The sequence below is a fragment of the Cydia fagiglandana genome, chromosome 6, assembly GCF_963556715.1.
Source record: "Cydia fagiglandana chromosome 6, ilCydFagi1.1, whole genome shotgun sequence".
In the NCBI taxonomy this organism is placed as follows: domain Eukaryota; kingdom Metazoa; phylum Arthropoda; class Insecta; order Lepidoptera; family Tortricidae; genus Cydia; species Cydia fagiglandana.
Genome location: NC_085937.1, coordinates 10,358,911 through 10,374,057, shown reverse-complemented (window position 1 = coordinate 10,374,057; position 15,147 = coordinate 10,358,911). Strand labels below are relative to the sequence as shown.

General features: G+C 38.1%; 3 protein-coding genes across 3 annotated transcripts; 2 read left to right on the top strand and 1 right to left on the bottom strand.

Annotated features, from left to right (window-relative positions):
• The first annotated feature begins 1,104 nt into the window (after window positions 1-1,104).
• Window positions 1,105-2,893, top strand: LOC134665166 (lys-63-specific deubiquitinase BRCC36-like). The gene is made up of 6 exons (XM_063522020.1): window positions 1,105-1,288; window positions 1,364-1,574; window positions 2,017-2,114; window positions 2,190-2,300; window positions 2,397-2,543; window positions 2,727-2,893. The coding sequence occupies exons 1-6, from the start codon at window positions 1,187-1,189 to the stop codon at window positions 2,850-2,852; spliced, it is 795 nt and encodes a 264-aa protein (XP_063378090.1). The 5' UTR covers window positions 1,105-1,186; the 3' UTR covers window positions 2,853-2,893.
• Window positions 2,883-4,846, bottom strand: LOC134665165 (uncharacterized). Its single transcript, XM_063522019.1, has 6 exons — window positions 4,601-4,846; window positions 4,078-4,312; window positions 3,720-3,879; window positions 3,507-3,614; window positions 3,273-3,425; window positions 2,883-3,139 (listed from the first exon to the last, which is right to left on the bottom strand). Exons 1-6 carry the CDS (start codon window positions 4,777-4,779, stop codon window positions 2,934-2,936), a joined length of 1,041 nt encoding a protein of 346 aa, XP_063378089.1. The 5' UTR covers window positions 4,780-4,846; the 3' UTR covers window positions 2,883-2,933.
• Window positions 4,847-4,987: 141 nt separating this feature from the next.
• Window positions 4,988-14,886, top strand: LOC134665164 (actin-binding protein IPP-like). Its single transcript, XM_063522018.1, has 10 exons — window positions 4,988-5,296; window positions 5,558-5,702; window positions 5,889-6,027; window positions 6,442-6,607; window positions 7,711-7,890; window positions 8,559-8,722; window positions 9,060-9,195; window positions 11,313-11,523; window positions 13,981-14,201; window positions 14,642-14,886. The coding sequence occupies exons 1-10, from the start codon at window positions 5,138-5,140 to the stop codon at window positions 14,876-14,878; spliced, it is 1,758 nt and encodes a 585-aa protein (XP_063378088.1). The 5' UTR covers window positions 4,988-5,137; the 3' UTR covers window positions 14,879-14,886.
• Window positions 14,887-15,147: the final 261 nt, after the last annotated feature.

Sequence of the window (15,147 nt, the reverse complement as noted above, 5' to 3'; positions counted from 1 at the left end):
AAAGTTTATTCTTTGTAATCGAAGTCTGAATTAAAATATTCAATGTCACTTATGTTTGAGCTATCTTCAAAACAACCAGGGACACTCATAGAACTATCTTCATCTGAACTGGATGTGCTTGAATCCGGCACGTAGATTACGAATTCTTGCATATCACCTACTTAGCGGTCTTTTATTCGAGATACCGTAGGTACTTTTACACAATCCTGAAAAAGAAATTACATATAAATTATGCATAAAATGGCAAGTATCAAGACTATTTGTCAGTTATTTTAAAGATCATGAATGACCTGCATATTTATGAAAAATAATATATTTTGAATGAATATACTTACCAATTATGTACCGGAGACAAGTTACTTAGGGGGCTTATTAAATAGGTAATTATTTAATATGAAATACAACATCAATACCCGCGAATAGCGGAAATACGTTCCGCGACTTTTTGTAAGTCGATAGTCGGCGTTTAGCCGTTTTCTTCCCGCTGACAAAACCGAACAATGTTAAATATAATTTTCCTTGTGGTTTTATGTACGGTTTTATCGTGTTTTGAAAATATTTTATACATAAAACTTGCGGTTTTTGTTAATAAAAATATACATTGGCAGAAGTTTGTTTACTTTTTACAAGACAGGTGTCAAAGGTTTGATTGCCATATAAAATTTAAAATGTTAGTTCCCGTTTCTGCCACGACTCTTCTCTTTCCGCACAGACTCTACCTACCAATACCCGCCAGGCTAAACCGGTTGTCAACTTTAGTTCCATTGGTACACAAAGACGGCGCCACTAGTATAAACGTATAAACGGTTGGAGACATTTTTTTTGTATGGAGTTACCGTTCTTCTCCTAGTGAGTATTATATTCTTTGCTATGATGACTGATAAGTTGTGTTTACTTTGCCAGACTACAGTGTATTCAGATTTTGTTAATTTATTTCGATCTTTACCAGTAAAGCTTAAAAATCGTAAAAGATATTTTGAACATACTCAATGGATTAAACTGAATTTACAATTTTCATAAATATTAGGCGACATGGCAGTATGGCCTATAGCCTCCCTTATGGTATTGACTTCTACCAAAAAAGCATAAAAAAATTAAATCTGTCATCTGGTCTGTCAATCGTCGATAAACAACAGTCGCACAACAAAATTTATTTACTCTTTTTTCTACTTTAATAAGCTGTAAAATGCTAAACAAAGTACTTCTATCTACTGATGTCACCTTGGTTTGCGTTCAACATGCACTGTCAACAGAAAAAGAAGAAATAATGGGACTATTAATTGGAGAGGTACACAGACCCTTAGCTAAATCTTCGGGTTTTATTTAATATTAAGCCACTAATAAATGAAAATCCATATTTCAGGTCCACGACAATGGTTCACTTGTTTCAATAGTGTCATCGGTTATTTTACGGCGGTTGGATAAGAAGCCTGACCGTGTCGAGATCTCGGAGGAGCAGCTGGTGCAGGCTACATTAAGAGCGGAGGAGCTCGCAGCGGAAGTAGGTCGGCCGCTAAGGGTAGTAGGCTGGTACCACTCCCATCCACATATTACTGTGTGGCCTTCTCATGTTGGTAAGAAATTCATTAAAAATATCTGGATCCTTTGTAAACAGAGGTCTTGTTGCATGCAAACAATTGCTAATTGAATTATTATTTTATATCGCAGATATTCAATTACTTCAGGCATTTCAAGTATTGTAAAAAAAAACCATTTGTTTGTAGATTTACTATAGACACAAAAGACATTCAACAAATCTTAATAATCATATGTATGCTACATTAAATTGGCTGTACAATTAAGTAACATGGGTTTGTTTGTTTACATTTTTTTTATCTTAAAACTGAGAGGGGAGGTCTTTGCCCATCAGTGGGACACTCCTATAGGCTAAACATTTTTTTAGTTTATTTTAGATATTTAAAAAGTTTTAAGAAGTTGATGTAAAAATCTAATATAAATATTACAAATTATTTAGCTTTAGTAATTAAATTAAGTCAGAGGTATTTTTGTTTCCAGATCTTGCAACACAATCCATGTACCAAAGGATGGATGCCAGTTTTGTTGGAATAATATTTGCTGCCTTCCTTACAGACCAAAGCACCAAAGCTCCATCTGTTAGTATACCATGATTATTTGATTTTATATAAATATATACTATGAAAGTCTGGTTTATTCTTTTTGTATTGCAGATACAAATTACTTGCTTTCAATCTGTCACTGATGGCTCAACCCAAAGCAGAAGGGAAATTGAAATGGAAGTTGTGAACAACAATGACTCCCTCATGACAAACAATTTCGAGGTAAATGATGATGATACTTCAATATTCTTCTAAGTTTTATCCATATAATTATGTGAAAATTTTCTGGTAATAACTTTTATCTGTAATCCATTTCAGATATTAACACAACTGCCAGCAATTCTTAAAGAAGAAGAGGATGAGGCTTACCAGAATGAAGTTGGCCATAGTGAAACAGACGATATTATTATCAAACAACATAATGCAGCTGTGAGAACAATAGCTATAGGACATATTGTTGAAAAGGTGATTGTTATGTTTATATGTTTAAAATCTCTAGCACAACACAATTGTTCCTTCAGCTTGTAATATTATATTGGACTTCTTCATTATAAATATCAATCTTATGACGTTTTCTTTATGGATGCAAATGGCAAAGCCATAGTATTAAATTGGCGGTCTGCGGTAAATATTTATATCTTGTTTCAGATGTCTCGGCCAATGCTAGAGGCCCTGGTTGCTCGTAATGCTCTTAATGCCGTGAGATTAAAAGCTCTGAAAAAACAGCATCAAGAGCTTATGTCCAGATTGGAGAACATGTCATGCAATGTATAATTTCTATAAGACATAAATAAATACTACTATATGATTAGTAATAGTTTAATTTAAGTCACTGGTATTTAACTTGATATGTCCTTAATTTAAGTCACTCTTATCAATCATTTCAAAGCCATCTGAAGAGTCTACACTAGACATGCGCTTCCTTTTGTTTTCTTCCTGAGATGCGTACACCATATTGGAGACGGCTCCTGCGAAGTTGAAGAAAGCATTGTAAGCTGCACCGCTCCAGGTCCCTGATGGTTGAACTTCCTCTAATGTAGAAGGAAGTTGCTTCTGCTGAACTGTAAATAAACATATCATTAAAGTGGAAAGTTCTTCTAAGTCAATAATACGCAAATATTTATTTATTGTACTCTATAATAGAACTAGGTAACACGAGATCAGCCATTATGGATTGTAGTTATCAGGCCTTACCTAATGGTATATACTCATCTTCACTGGAATCTGTTATATCCACTTCTTTTTCAAATGCCTGCATTTTTTCTACTGACATATTGGTAACAAGAGAACTGCTATGGTCGGAACTGTCACTATCTTCCATAGGGACATCTTCTGGCTTCCAATAGTCTGAAATATAATTGTATGAAAAATTTTATGCATTATTTTTTTAGAATTTTAATTTTATTATTAACCGGGCATGATAACAACCTAGGCTTTGCTTTTCATCAACATGTTTGGTCTCAGGCTCCAGTGACAGTATCTTGATGTCTCCCTCGGTGATTTCTGGAATAAGACCTTCTAATTCACCATCTGATTCTGCAACAAAAAATATTTATATGTAGTAGAAAATAAACTATAAATGATTTTGATTAATTACTCTGTTCCATAATGAATACCTCCATAATTCAGATATTAATTTACCTGCATTTTGTTGTATTTTATGTGCAAGTACAACAACAGGTTTAGCTATCTTGTAAAAGAGACATGTCACCATAAGCACAATATACATTAACTTGTATCCACTGAAGTATTTTCCTACAAGGAAAATCATACCCAAGATTATGTTCATCATCAAGAAAGCCTGAAACAATCAATGTAAAATTAAATAACACCCTGATCAGAGGGGTAGGTGAACACCAAAGTTTGCAAATTGTGGGCATTTTTCTGTCAGTCTAATTACGCCTTAATTGAAGTAAACAAGAAAACTGCCGTTGTTGTTTGCGGTAGGCCCTCAGAAATGAAGAATCATCTTCTGCAAGTGATGTTTCAAATTGATTACCTTAGTGTGATTATTTTCTCTTAAATAAACATATTCACACCAGCGCATCTTCATCCACTGCTTCAAATAAGCTGCAGCAGTGCTAAGCTTAGTTCCATTGTGGCTCGCAAGCTTCTTTAAACAAGTTGTTCTGTGCTTGTATTTCAACCAAGATTCAAAACCATCCAGGGCAACTATTACAGTGGTTACATAGAAAATGAACTCCATGAAATTAACATCTAAATGAAGGCATATGCTGAAATAAAAAATATATAATATAAGTTTTTCCTTGCATATGCATATATTCTTCACTTAAACTTATTTCGACTAACAACCTTTTAATACCAATACACAAAGTTACGCAATGGCTTCGTTACGTTTTTAAAAACAGAAAACCCTTTAAATGTGACGTCACAATAAAGTTATAAAATTACTAAAGTGCGCATTTTATTTTATTCCATTTAAAAACACAAGTCTTGTTACGTTCGTCTTGTCGCAATTATACACCTTAACTAAAGTTTATATTATCGACATGTATACTTACAAATAAATAATATTGAGAATGAAAATAAATATAAGTGATAACCACATATTCTTCCAAAATAAAACATCTTCAAGAACCCCAACAAAAGCTGCCAATAACAACGACGATTGCCAATTCTTATTTTCCGATTTTTTTACGAGGGACCCCCATTTAAAAGCTTTTTTAATATTCGCCAACATAGAATAATTTTGTATATCAGAAAACCAAAAACTAGTTTCTCTTGAAATATTCAGTGTGGTTCTGTCAAATCATTGTTTATTTTTTTCAGGAGTCTACACAGATTATGTAATATTTCATATGTAACTGGATAATTTAACAAGTGAGCCAACCTACAGATCGTTTAGCACCTTGCTCCCCATCGTCGCACGATTCTTTCTTATCTGTATGTGGCCATAAATAGAACTGTCAGTGAAGCGAGTTTTTATTTTTAAGTTTATTTATTTGTAATGAAATTTTGAGACAGCAAATTTAGTAAAAGTTTTATATTCATGCATTTAATGTGAGTACAAGTAGTAAAGTAATTACATTTACAACAAAATGTCGACGAACATTTTTGAGAAATGTTCAAACAAAGAAGGATCTCGTCCGTACAAATGTCGCGATTACGCTAATAAAATTTCACTAAATTTGAGCAATTTCCAAAGAGACGGCAGATTTTGTGACATAGACTTAATATCAGGAAAAACCAAGGTTAAGGTACAGTACACTGAAGTATTTTCATAGTATACATTTAATAAGAATTATTTAATTGCTTATTAACTGTTTAATTAGTTATTACAGCTGGTTGCCATCAACTACAACGAATGCTTATACTGACCAACATAGTGATTATATTCTCTTTGATACTGACTTTCATAAAATACCTATTACCTTATATTCTGTCGTAGCATTTTATTTCATATGTAGGTATTTTTTTTAACTAATATTTAAAAAATATATTTTCCTTGTACCTTTTAGGCCCACCGGGTGGTACTTGCAGCCAGCTGTGCGTACTTTGATGCCATGTTTAATGTGGGCTTGGAAGAGAGTCAGAAAAGACATGTAGCTCTACCTAGTGTGCCTCCAGAAATTCTTCCAATTATTATTGACTTTATTTATACAGGTAAATAAATAATGTCATTTTACTGTTGTACAGGTTGATTCATAATAGTTGGCACAAGATTTGTGATTATTTTTATAGAAATTTATGCAAGCCTTTATCAATTAATCTGTAAAAGTTGGTTATGGTGTAACCCTTATAAGCAGGTCCTGAAAAAGCTCCGGATAATTATATTTTGCTTTTGCACAGGTGAAGTAGTAATAGACAAAGCAACAGTGCAGCATTTATTGATAGCGGCAGACATGCTACAACTGAGAGAACTGGTCACGGGATGTGGTGAATTTCTAAGGAGAGAACTACACCCTTCAAATGCTTTGGGGATCTTTAGGTATTCACTTACATCAAACATTGATAAAATGATATGCACATATTAACCAATTTTCATTGCCACTAAATATCAATCATTAATTGTCAAAATTTGCTATTGATCCAGCAACATCCAAATTCTAAATTAAAATCAAAATAATGTGGTCAGATACTGGGCTAGGCATAAGATTATGGTAGAATGTATCAATTGATTTGTTTGCCCATAGCATGATGGGATGAAATAAATAACTAAGTTAAGTAGCATTCAGGTAACATTTGGTCTTAAATAATGTTGTTTTACATTTCTCAGTATTAAAATTGAAATGCTTACTTTACTAATCCTGAGTATAATGATAAAAAAAAAATAACAACACTGAATAATTCCCTAAAAAATTTAAAAACCAATTAAATTTAAAACTCTATAATCACATTTCAGATTTGCCGAAGCACATAACTGCATGGAACTGGCTGAGGAAGCACTGGAACATGCGCAAGCGAACTGGAATGTTGTGGCCAGCGGAGATGAATTACTAGACTTGCCGTTATCTCAGTTAGTCACATTACTGTCATCGGAACAGCTAAAGGTTGAAAGTGAGGCACAGGTAAATACTAAATTAAAAAATACAATAATGAATATATGGGTATTATTTTATGTTTCAAGTGCAAAGATCCTAGACCTAGGGTTCAAAATTGATGCTGGTCTAATTTGATCTCCCCACATAGAAGCAATCTGCAAAAAAACTCTCTTCAGCATGTTTTGACTTGTCCAGACCATTCAGACTTTACCCACAGCATACTTTGATCATTTTCATTCAATATTAGTCTATGGTGTGGACCTATGGGGCAACTTGTGCGGAACATTTTAAAACTACAAAAAACGTGCAGTCCGTATTATGGCTAAAAAATCCTCAGACCTCAGACTATCATGCTAAGGAGTTGTTTAAGCAGCTGAAAATTCTCACGTTACATTCTGTATTATTATTTTACTTACAAAAACACAAATGCTTGTAGTTTTATTATGCAATAGGCCCCAAGTTTTAGTTACAACTTTAACCTTAAATGTGTATATGTATGTACTAACCAGAGCTCGGATAGGGTGAGCTATTTGCCTTATATATGACATAAGACATGTCAAATTATAAGGCAAATAGCTCACCCTATCCGAGCTCTGGTACTAACTGTCCTAACGCTTATTTGTAAGGTCTAGTACTTTTAGACTTTTCAAAACAGTCATAGTCACACGATTATAGCCTCAAATGAATAGCTTTATAACCTGCTAGCTTCTGCCCGTGACTTCCGTGGAACGATGATGATGGTGATGATTGATAAAACTACCCTACATCCTTCCCTGGGGTTCAAACTATCTGAATACCACCTTTCATCTAACTTGGTTCATTTGTGTCAACGTGAAGAGGTAATAGACAGACAAGTATTTGTATTAATAAAATTATAATATCTGGGAGACAGAGCTTTGCTCGGAAAACATACAAAAATGCGAGTTTTCCCAGAGTAAAGACCTAGTTAGATCGATTCATCGCCCCCCAAAAACCCCCATATAGCAAATTTCATCAAAATCGTTAGAGCCGTTTCCGAGATCGCCGAAATATATAAATATACAAGCATTGCTCGTTTAAAGGTATTATATATATATATATATATATTAGAAGGGCTTAGCTACACTACATTAACTAATTTAACTTTACAGGTACTATATCCAGCATTAAGATGGCTGGAACACGACCCCGCCTGTCGCCGCCGCCATTGTTTCGAAGTCCTCAGCCGCATCCGCCTTCCGCTTATAGCTCCCCAAATTCTCGACGAAGCCATTAAAAATGTACAAGACCCGTCAATCGCTGTGGCATTGAAGACGGTTAGAGTGGACATGGTGAGTTTGCATACAATGGTTTGTGACGCATTTTATTAATGACTCATGTGTATTGTATTTACAAAAATATAGGTCAACGTTTTTAAAAGGAAATGATTATTCATTCGGTTTTTTTGCATATGAATGGCATAATAAAATACAGAACAATTACAAAACGCAGGGAAAGATAATGTTAATTGATTTTAAATTGAATTCAAAATCTAATAATCCTTCTGTTAATAAGGGGCCTACCGCCAATCTCTACGTTCGTACGTTTATCTATATGCGTCTCCATGATTGCTATTATCGAGCCTCAGAGAGGTCAATAGATGAACGAATGAACGTAGTGGTTCGCGCTCATATAGCTCAGGTTTTGAATTTCAATGAATAGTAACAAGTAGACATTACAAACAAACGAAATAGGGTATTATACTGCATTTAAAATAAATTATTTTACACCATGCATGAAATAAAGCACCAGATAATTATTAGAAAAACACAGAAATAGATAGGAGTTATTTTTAAACACAAATTCTATTTAGTAAATCGGATAGAAATATAAAAAGTAGGTGAGTCGACCGTGACGTCACGATGTAATGTTTCATATAAATTCCATATTAGCAAATCGTTTTGACAGTTCTAAAAAAGTAACCGATGTGACTAGTAGGAAAATACCGTATTGTTTACAGAAAACGGGTCGCGGCGCGCTAGTGGCCCTGGCGGCGGAGCCCCGCGCGCGCGCGCGGCGCTTCCTGCTGGTGGCGGGCGGCTCCTGCCACGACTCCAGCGCGCACCCGCCGCGCTCCACCGACAACATCCTGTCCTCCGTGCTCAAGTTCGACCTGCATAAACGGTTAACTACATACGTCTCAAAATTTACTTTTTAGTTTAACGCCTTCTTTGAGATCTATAAAGTTTATGGTACGGGCACGGGGCGGACATGCCATACATCAAAAATCATTTGCGTTTGTATGTGTGCGCGGCATGTCTGTACACGCGTCATTGTTTATGTGTGAGTAAGTTACTGAAGACCGCCAAAACAAAAGTCCGCCAGATTCATGTCGCGGCAAGTCGCGGGGCGAGGTAATGCGAGTCGGGGCGGAGCGGTGCGTGGCCGTTCTGTATGATAATACTATTACTTATTCTGTGGTACGGGATTCAAAAGGCCTAAATGAACGTGTATGTTACAGAGAATGGGAAGAGCAGGCGCCGATGGGTATCGCGCGCATACAGCCGGGGGTGGCGACGCTGGGCGGCCGCGTGTACGCGGTCGGCGGTGAGCAGGGCAGCCAGATACTGGCCAATGGGGAGGTCTACGACCCCACGGTAATACAATACTCGACTAGGGCCGCCATCCGTCCGGATCGCCGCCATCGGTCCATTGAATTTAATTATTTACCGACATTATTGTATAAAAACCGTATAAATATGCACGTCCGGGGAAAAAAATCGATTTACGCCAAATGTCCGGGTTCTTTTAAGTAATTGTCCGGGTTCAGTGAATTTAGAGATGGCAGCCCTATACTCGACAAACCGTACTGAGTGAATACATTTAGCCGTGTTACCACGCTGCACGATACACATTTTCAACAGCGTTGAAAATATATAGAAGTAGCATTTTATTCAGTTTTTATTGTGAGCTTATGTTAACTCCATAAAAGAAATGTTTCTAGAGATCACGAGATCTCACCTATCATTTGGAACTGCGAACATATGTGTTGAACTTTGAACCCTTAACCTCACAACATGTGGAATACTCTCTCTGTGAAAGTCATAGAGTGTAGTCACATTCGTGCTTCGAATTCGACCGCTAATGAAGATTAATGACAATTCTGTTATGACTAAACATATGTGCCATTTAGTTCTGCTCTCAGACTAGGAACTGATTATAATTTTTTCTTACATTTTACATCTCTTCTGCATTCTACAATTAACTCTTTGCATACCACGCTTATTGGAGCGTCATCGTGAACCTTGTCAGAACACACGAAGGTTGATATTGGGCTGTCAGTTGACGTGTTTGCGGAATGGTAAATAATATCTCTACTACGGTTACATATCAGAATACCGAAAACTGATTTACCTAATGTTGAATCACCTATGCTTGATTCACCTATTTTTAAATTACCTATCGATCATTTTACCTAAACATTGACTGACCTAAGTTTATAATATCTAAGCTCAAATAACCTAATGGCCGAAACACCTAATGCACGATGTACCTAATGCACGTTTTACCTATTGCACGTTTCACCTAAAGCTATTATACCTAATGCACGAATCACCTATAGCTGATATACCTAATGGACGATACACCTAAAGCTGATATACTTAATGAACGATGTACCTAAACTTGATTTACCTAATGGACGAAATACCTAAAACTGTTAAACCTATCGCACGAAATACCTAAAGTTGATATACTTCCTACACGAATTACCTAATGTCGATATGCCTAATGCACGGAATACCTTAAGTCTATATACCTAGAACAAAATTCATATCATTTTGCCGAATGATCAAGTGGCAATTCCACCCAATAATTCATATGACTTCCCAATCTTACAGTAGAAACTGTTTGTTCGGATAACAACTTAAAAATACACTTTTTGAAACGCTACTTTTTAGGTAGTAGAATGTTTTGTAAGTCTGATACAAAATTAGTTATCTTATCCTATCTTATCAAAAACTTAATTTTTGTAAGTTAACATCATGACGATGAAATAAAAGTCGGTTTTGGCACTGTTTGGTCGCAGTTAACCTAACACGCTCCTCCTCGCTTTACTCGTCGTCGCACCTGTCTCGACTCTGGCAAATGACTAGACCTTATATTATAATAAAAAATAGTTAGCCAATTGAATAATTTGGCTAAAAAATGTATACTAAATGTTGTATGTCCTAGTAATATTCTACTAAACAATAATTATATTTTTTATTTTAGGTACATATTTCGTTCATTAAGTGCATCGACTTCAGGTATTTCGTGCATTAGGTGTATCGAATTTAGGTATTTCGTTCATTAGGTATGTTAACTTTAGGTAATTCGATCATTAGGTATACCGACTTTAGGTAATTCGTGCAGTAGGTATGTTAACTTTAGGCAATTCGATCATTAGGTAAACCGAGTTTAGGTATTTCGTGCATTAGGTATATCAACATTAGGTGTTTCGTGTATTAGGTATATTAGCTTTAGGTATTTCGAGTATTAGGTGTTTCAACTTTAGGTGAATCGAGCATAGGTATTCTGAGCTTAGGTAAACCAATTGTAGGTGAAACGTGCAATAGGTAATTCGTTCATTAGGTGTTATGAGCTTAGGTTAATTGATCATTAGGTATTTAAAAAATAGGTCAAACGAGCATAGGTGATTCAACATTAGGTAAATCGATTTTCGGTATTCTGATATGTAACCCTCTACTACAATGGTCGTTATTTAATTTTTCAGACAAACAAATGGTCCAACATAGCCCCTATGAAAGAAGCTCGCAGTGAATTCGGTCTAACGGGCATGAACGGGCACCTGTACGCGTTCGGCGGCTGGGTGGGGTCCGACATGGGCGCCTCCGTGGAGGTGTACGACCCCGTCGCCGACGAGTGGACCAGCGCCGGCCGCATGCCCGAGCCCAGGTTCGGGATGGGCGTCGTGCATTATGGAGGTACCTATTTAATATTTATATACCAACGACTCACATCACATCTCTGGTGGCTCCTCTACGCGATGGGCCAGCGCCGGCTACTCCAAATTACGCAGCCATGCGGGAGAATGAGATAGCAATATCACTTGCTCACATAAATGCGGCCCTTGGAGTGGCCGGCGCTGGCCCATCGTGTAGAGGAGCCATGACGTTGATAGCTATTAGATGGCGCTATAGTTATTGTGTGAAGACAAAACAACACTGAAAAGGCTATATAAAAAAGTAAACAAAAACATTAAACAAGAATATAATCAACATAGAATATTAACACTAGAAAAACACCTATCAACATCGGGAAGCATGAAGAGAGCATACAAAGAGCTTAATAAAAGCAAAAATTGGATATCGAAATTAAAGTCCAACTCTACCGATACAGAAAATAGACAAGACATACAGGAAATTGCAACTCAATTCTATAAAAATCTATACAAGAAAAGACAATCAACCCTTATGGAAAATAAACCGGATACTCCTGAAAACAACGAAATAGAAACACACCATAGTCCAATCAAAAGCTTCGATGAAAAGGAAATACTTCAGCTAATAAATAAACTGAAAACAAGGAAAAGTCCTGGACCAGACGGTATAACAAATGATTTATTAAAGGCTAGCTGTCCATTCATACTCACACCCTTATCTATGATTTTTAATAAGATACTACATACAAAAAAAGTACCACAGGAATGGACTGAATCAAACATAACTATTATCTACAAAAAAGGAGACCCTACTGAAATTTCTAATTATCGCCCAATAAGCTTAATGTCCAGTCTTTATAAACTTTTTTCAGCAGGAGTACAGTCAAGAATAACACCACAAGTAGAGGCCTATCTTGGTGTAGAGCAGGCAGGTTTCAGAAAAGGTTTCAGTCAATCGACCACCTGCAGGTAGTAGAGCAACTCATAGAAAAATACTCAGAATTCAGGAGACCACTCTACCTTGGCTTTATTGATTATCAAAAAGCTTTTGACTCTATCGACCACGAAGCAATATGGAACTCTATGACTGCAGCTAAAGTCCACCCTACATACATAGAAATTATTAAAAACATCTATGAAAATTGCAAAAGTAGAGTCAAGCTTGAAAATACCGGTCCTGAAATAAAAATAGAGAGAGGAGTACGGCAGGGGGACCCGCTCTCTCCGACTCTATTTATAATCGTCCTAGAACAATTGACTAAAAGCTTAAATTGGAATAACAGAGGCATAAGAATGTCACTACAGGAACTTACACATCTCTGCTTCGCTGACGACATCGTGCTAGTTGCCGAAACAGCTAGAAATTTGCAGTACATGATCTCATCACTAAGTACAGCTAGCAAACAAATTGGCCTGGAACTTAATGTACAAAAAACAAAATTGATGACAAACTTCAAGGAAACACCCGTTATCATAGAAAACTCAGAAATTGAATACGTAAAAAGCTTCGTGTACTTAGGTAAACAAATATCTTTTAACGCATCAAACAACTTAGAAGAGATAGATCGAAGAATCAAGAAAACTTGGAATATGTTTTGGAGTAAGAAAGAAGTCCTAAAAAGCAGTCTCCCACTAAAATTGAAAAAGGTAGTAATAGACTCTTGCCTACTCCCAACTATGACATACGGCAGTCAAACATGGAAATACACCGAAGAAGCCAAAAACAAAATTAGAAGCTGCCAAAGGGCTATCGAACGGAATATTCTGAAAATAAAACTAAAGGATAAGATAAGACATAGTGATATTAGAGCAAAGACAAAAATAATAGATGCGTTAGAATACAGTTTAAAATCCAAATGGAAATGGGCCGGCCATGTAGCTAGAATGCACACCAAAAGATGGACTAAAGTGGCCACGCTGTGGAAAGGACCAGACGGCAAAAGAAGACACGGCAAACCAAGCGCCAGGTGGTCAGATGAACTTCGTAACATAGATAAGGACTGGCCCAATACTGCACAAGACAGAAAAAGATGGCAAGAACTGGAGGAGGCCTTTACCCGTGAGGGGTCCTAACCAAATTATATAAATAAAAAAAAAAAAAAAAAAATGTATATATATATAAGTTTAAGTGTACAAAATATATTAAAAAAAAAATAGATTTTAATTAATTAATTTTTTGGTTATGGAATAAATGGGCTTTTTTATTTTTATTTTATTTATTTATAGTTATTGTGTTAACTGAATTATCGGCCAATTTTTGACAAGCACAATATACAGCTACATCTAACTTCCGCTATTAAATATGAGACATGATTTTTTCTTAAATTCTATGAAAAGATAATTTTCTACCAGTACAATTTCTTTACAAATCAAACCACACGATTCGACCATAGTATAGACCTACCGCTTAAATGAGTCCTCGCCTGCGCGGTACGGGGGCAACGGGGTGAGACGACTGGGCGGCGGTCGGTCTATAACATAAGTGTCCGGTGTTTGGCAGGTCTGATCTACGTAGTGGGCGGGTGCACGCACAGCTGGCGGCACACCCGCGACCTGCTGTGCTACCACCCGGCGTCGCGCTCGTGGCGCGCGCTGGCGCCCATGCGGCGCGAGCGCTCGCAGGCCGCCGCCGTCGTGCTCGGCGACCACCTCTACGTCATCGGCGGCAACGCGCCGCGCCGCCAGGTGCTCGCCTCCGTCGAGCGGTACAGCTTCGACGATGTGAGTGCCACTGTCTAGTGTGAATATAGTGTACGGGGCGTTTGGGAAAATAATTCAGTTTTTTATTTATAGAAAACTAACTAAAAAGTAGGTAGTCGATACCTCCCTGGAAGAAAAGTGGTCGTAATTTCAAGGGATTTCCTTGAATTTTGTGTTTGGCAATTTCGATGTTCGCCATGAATATGCACGAACCTTCATCGTTCTTGTCTAAAAACCAAAGAACCGACATGTATTTGAAATATGAAATATGTTCGCCATCAAAATCGCCGATACCCAAGATAATAGTTTATAGTCTCGAAGTCATATCACGACTATACACGTGTAGTTCCATCGTCCTATCACCATAAATACAATATAAACGTGAATGACAAAATGCGGCTATCGAAATTACAATTATCTTCCAACGTGCTACAAAGCGACCCGTACGATATATGTTTCAGGACTCGTGGGAGGAGGTGTGCAGCCTGAAGGAAGCCCGCGCGGGCTGCGCGGCGGGCGCGGCGGAGGGCGTGCTGGTGGCGGCGGGCGGCGACAGCGAGTGCGCGGGGCAGCGCGCCTTCTACCGCGCGCGCACCACGCTGGCCAGCGCCGAGCTCTACGACCCGAGCGTGGACCGCTGGCGCGCCGCGCCGCCGCTGCCGCACGAGCGCGCCGAGGCCGGCGCCGCGCTGCTCTGACGAACACCCCGCACTCACCGAGTCACCGAGCGCCTCCGTCCCGGGGCGGCCGGGTGCCGGCGCGGCGACAGCGAGTGCGCGGGGCAGCGCGCCTTCTACCGCGCGCGCACCACGCTGGCCAGCGCCGAGCTCTACGACCCGAGCGTGGACCGCTGGCGCGCCGCGCCGCCGCTGCCGCACGAGCGCGCCGAGGCCGGCGCCGCGCTGCTCTGACGAACACCCCGCACTCACCGAGTCACCGAGCGCCTCCGTCCCGGGGCGGCCGGGTG

Excerpts from the sequence above, each read along its gene's own strand:
- LOC134665166 (XM_063522020.1), top strand. The coding sequence starts at position 1,187 with ATGCTAAACAAAGTACTTCTATCTACTGATGTCACCTTGGTTTGCGTT. Across the intron at positions 1,575-2,016 it reads TGTGTGGCCTTCTCATGTTG|ATCTTGCAACACAATCCATG; the intron begins GTAAGAAATTCA and ends TTTTGTTTCCAG. Across the intron at positions 2,301-2,396 it reads TCATGACAAACAATTTCGAG|ATATTAACACAACTGCCAGC; the intron begins GTAAATGATGAT and ends AATCCATTTCAG.
- LOC134665165 (XM_063522019.1), bottom strand. The coding sequence starts at position 4,779 with ATGTTGGCGAATATTAAAAAAGCTTTTAAATGGGGGTCCCTCGTAAAA. Across the intron at positions 3,615-3,719 it reads TAAAATACAACAAAATGCAG|AATCAGATGGTGAATTAGAA; the intron begins GTAAATTAATAT and ends TTTTTGTTGCAG. Across the intron at positions 3,426-3,506 it reads TGATGAAAAGCAAAGCCTAG|ACTATTGGAAGCCAGAAGAT; the intron begins GTTGTTATCATG and ends ATTATATTTCAG.
- LOC134665164 (XM_063522018.1), top strand. The coding sequence starts at position 5,138 with ATGTCGACGAACATTTTTGAGAAATGTTCAAACAAAGAAGGATCTCGT. Across the intron at positions 9,196-11,312 it reads GGGAGGTCTACGACCCCACG|ACAAACAAATGGTCCAACAT; the intron begins GTAATACAATAC and ends TTAATTTTTCAG. Across the intron at positions 11,524-13,980 it reads GGGCGTCGTGCATTATGGAG|GTCTGATCTACGTAGTGGGC; the intron begins GTACCTATTTAA and ends GGTGTTTGGCAG.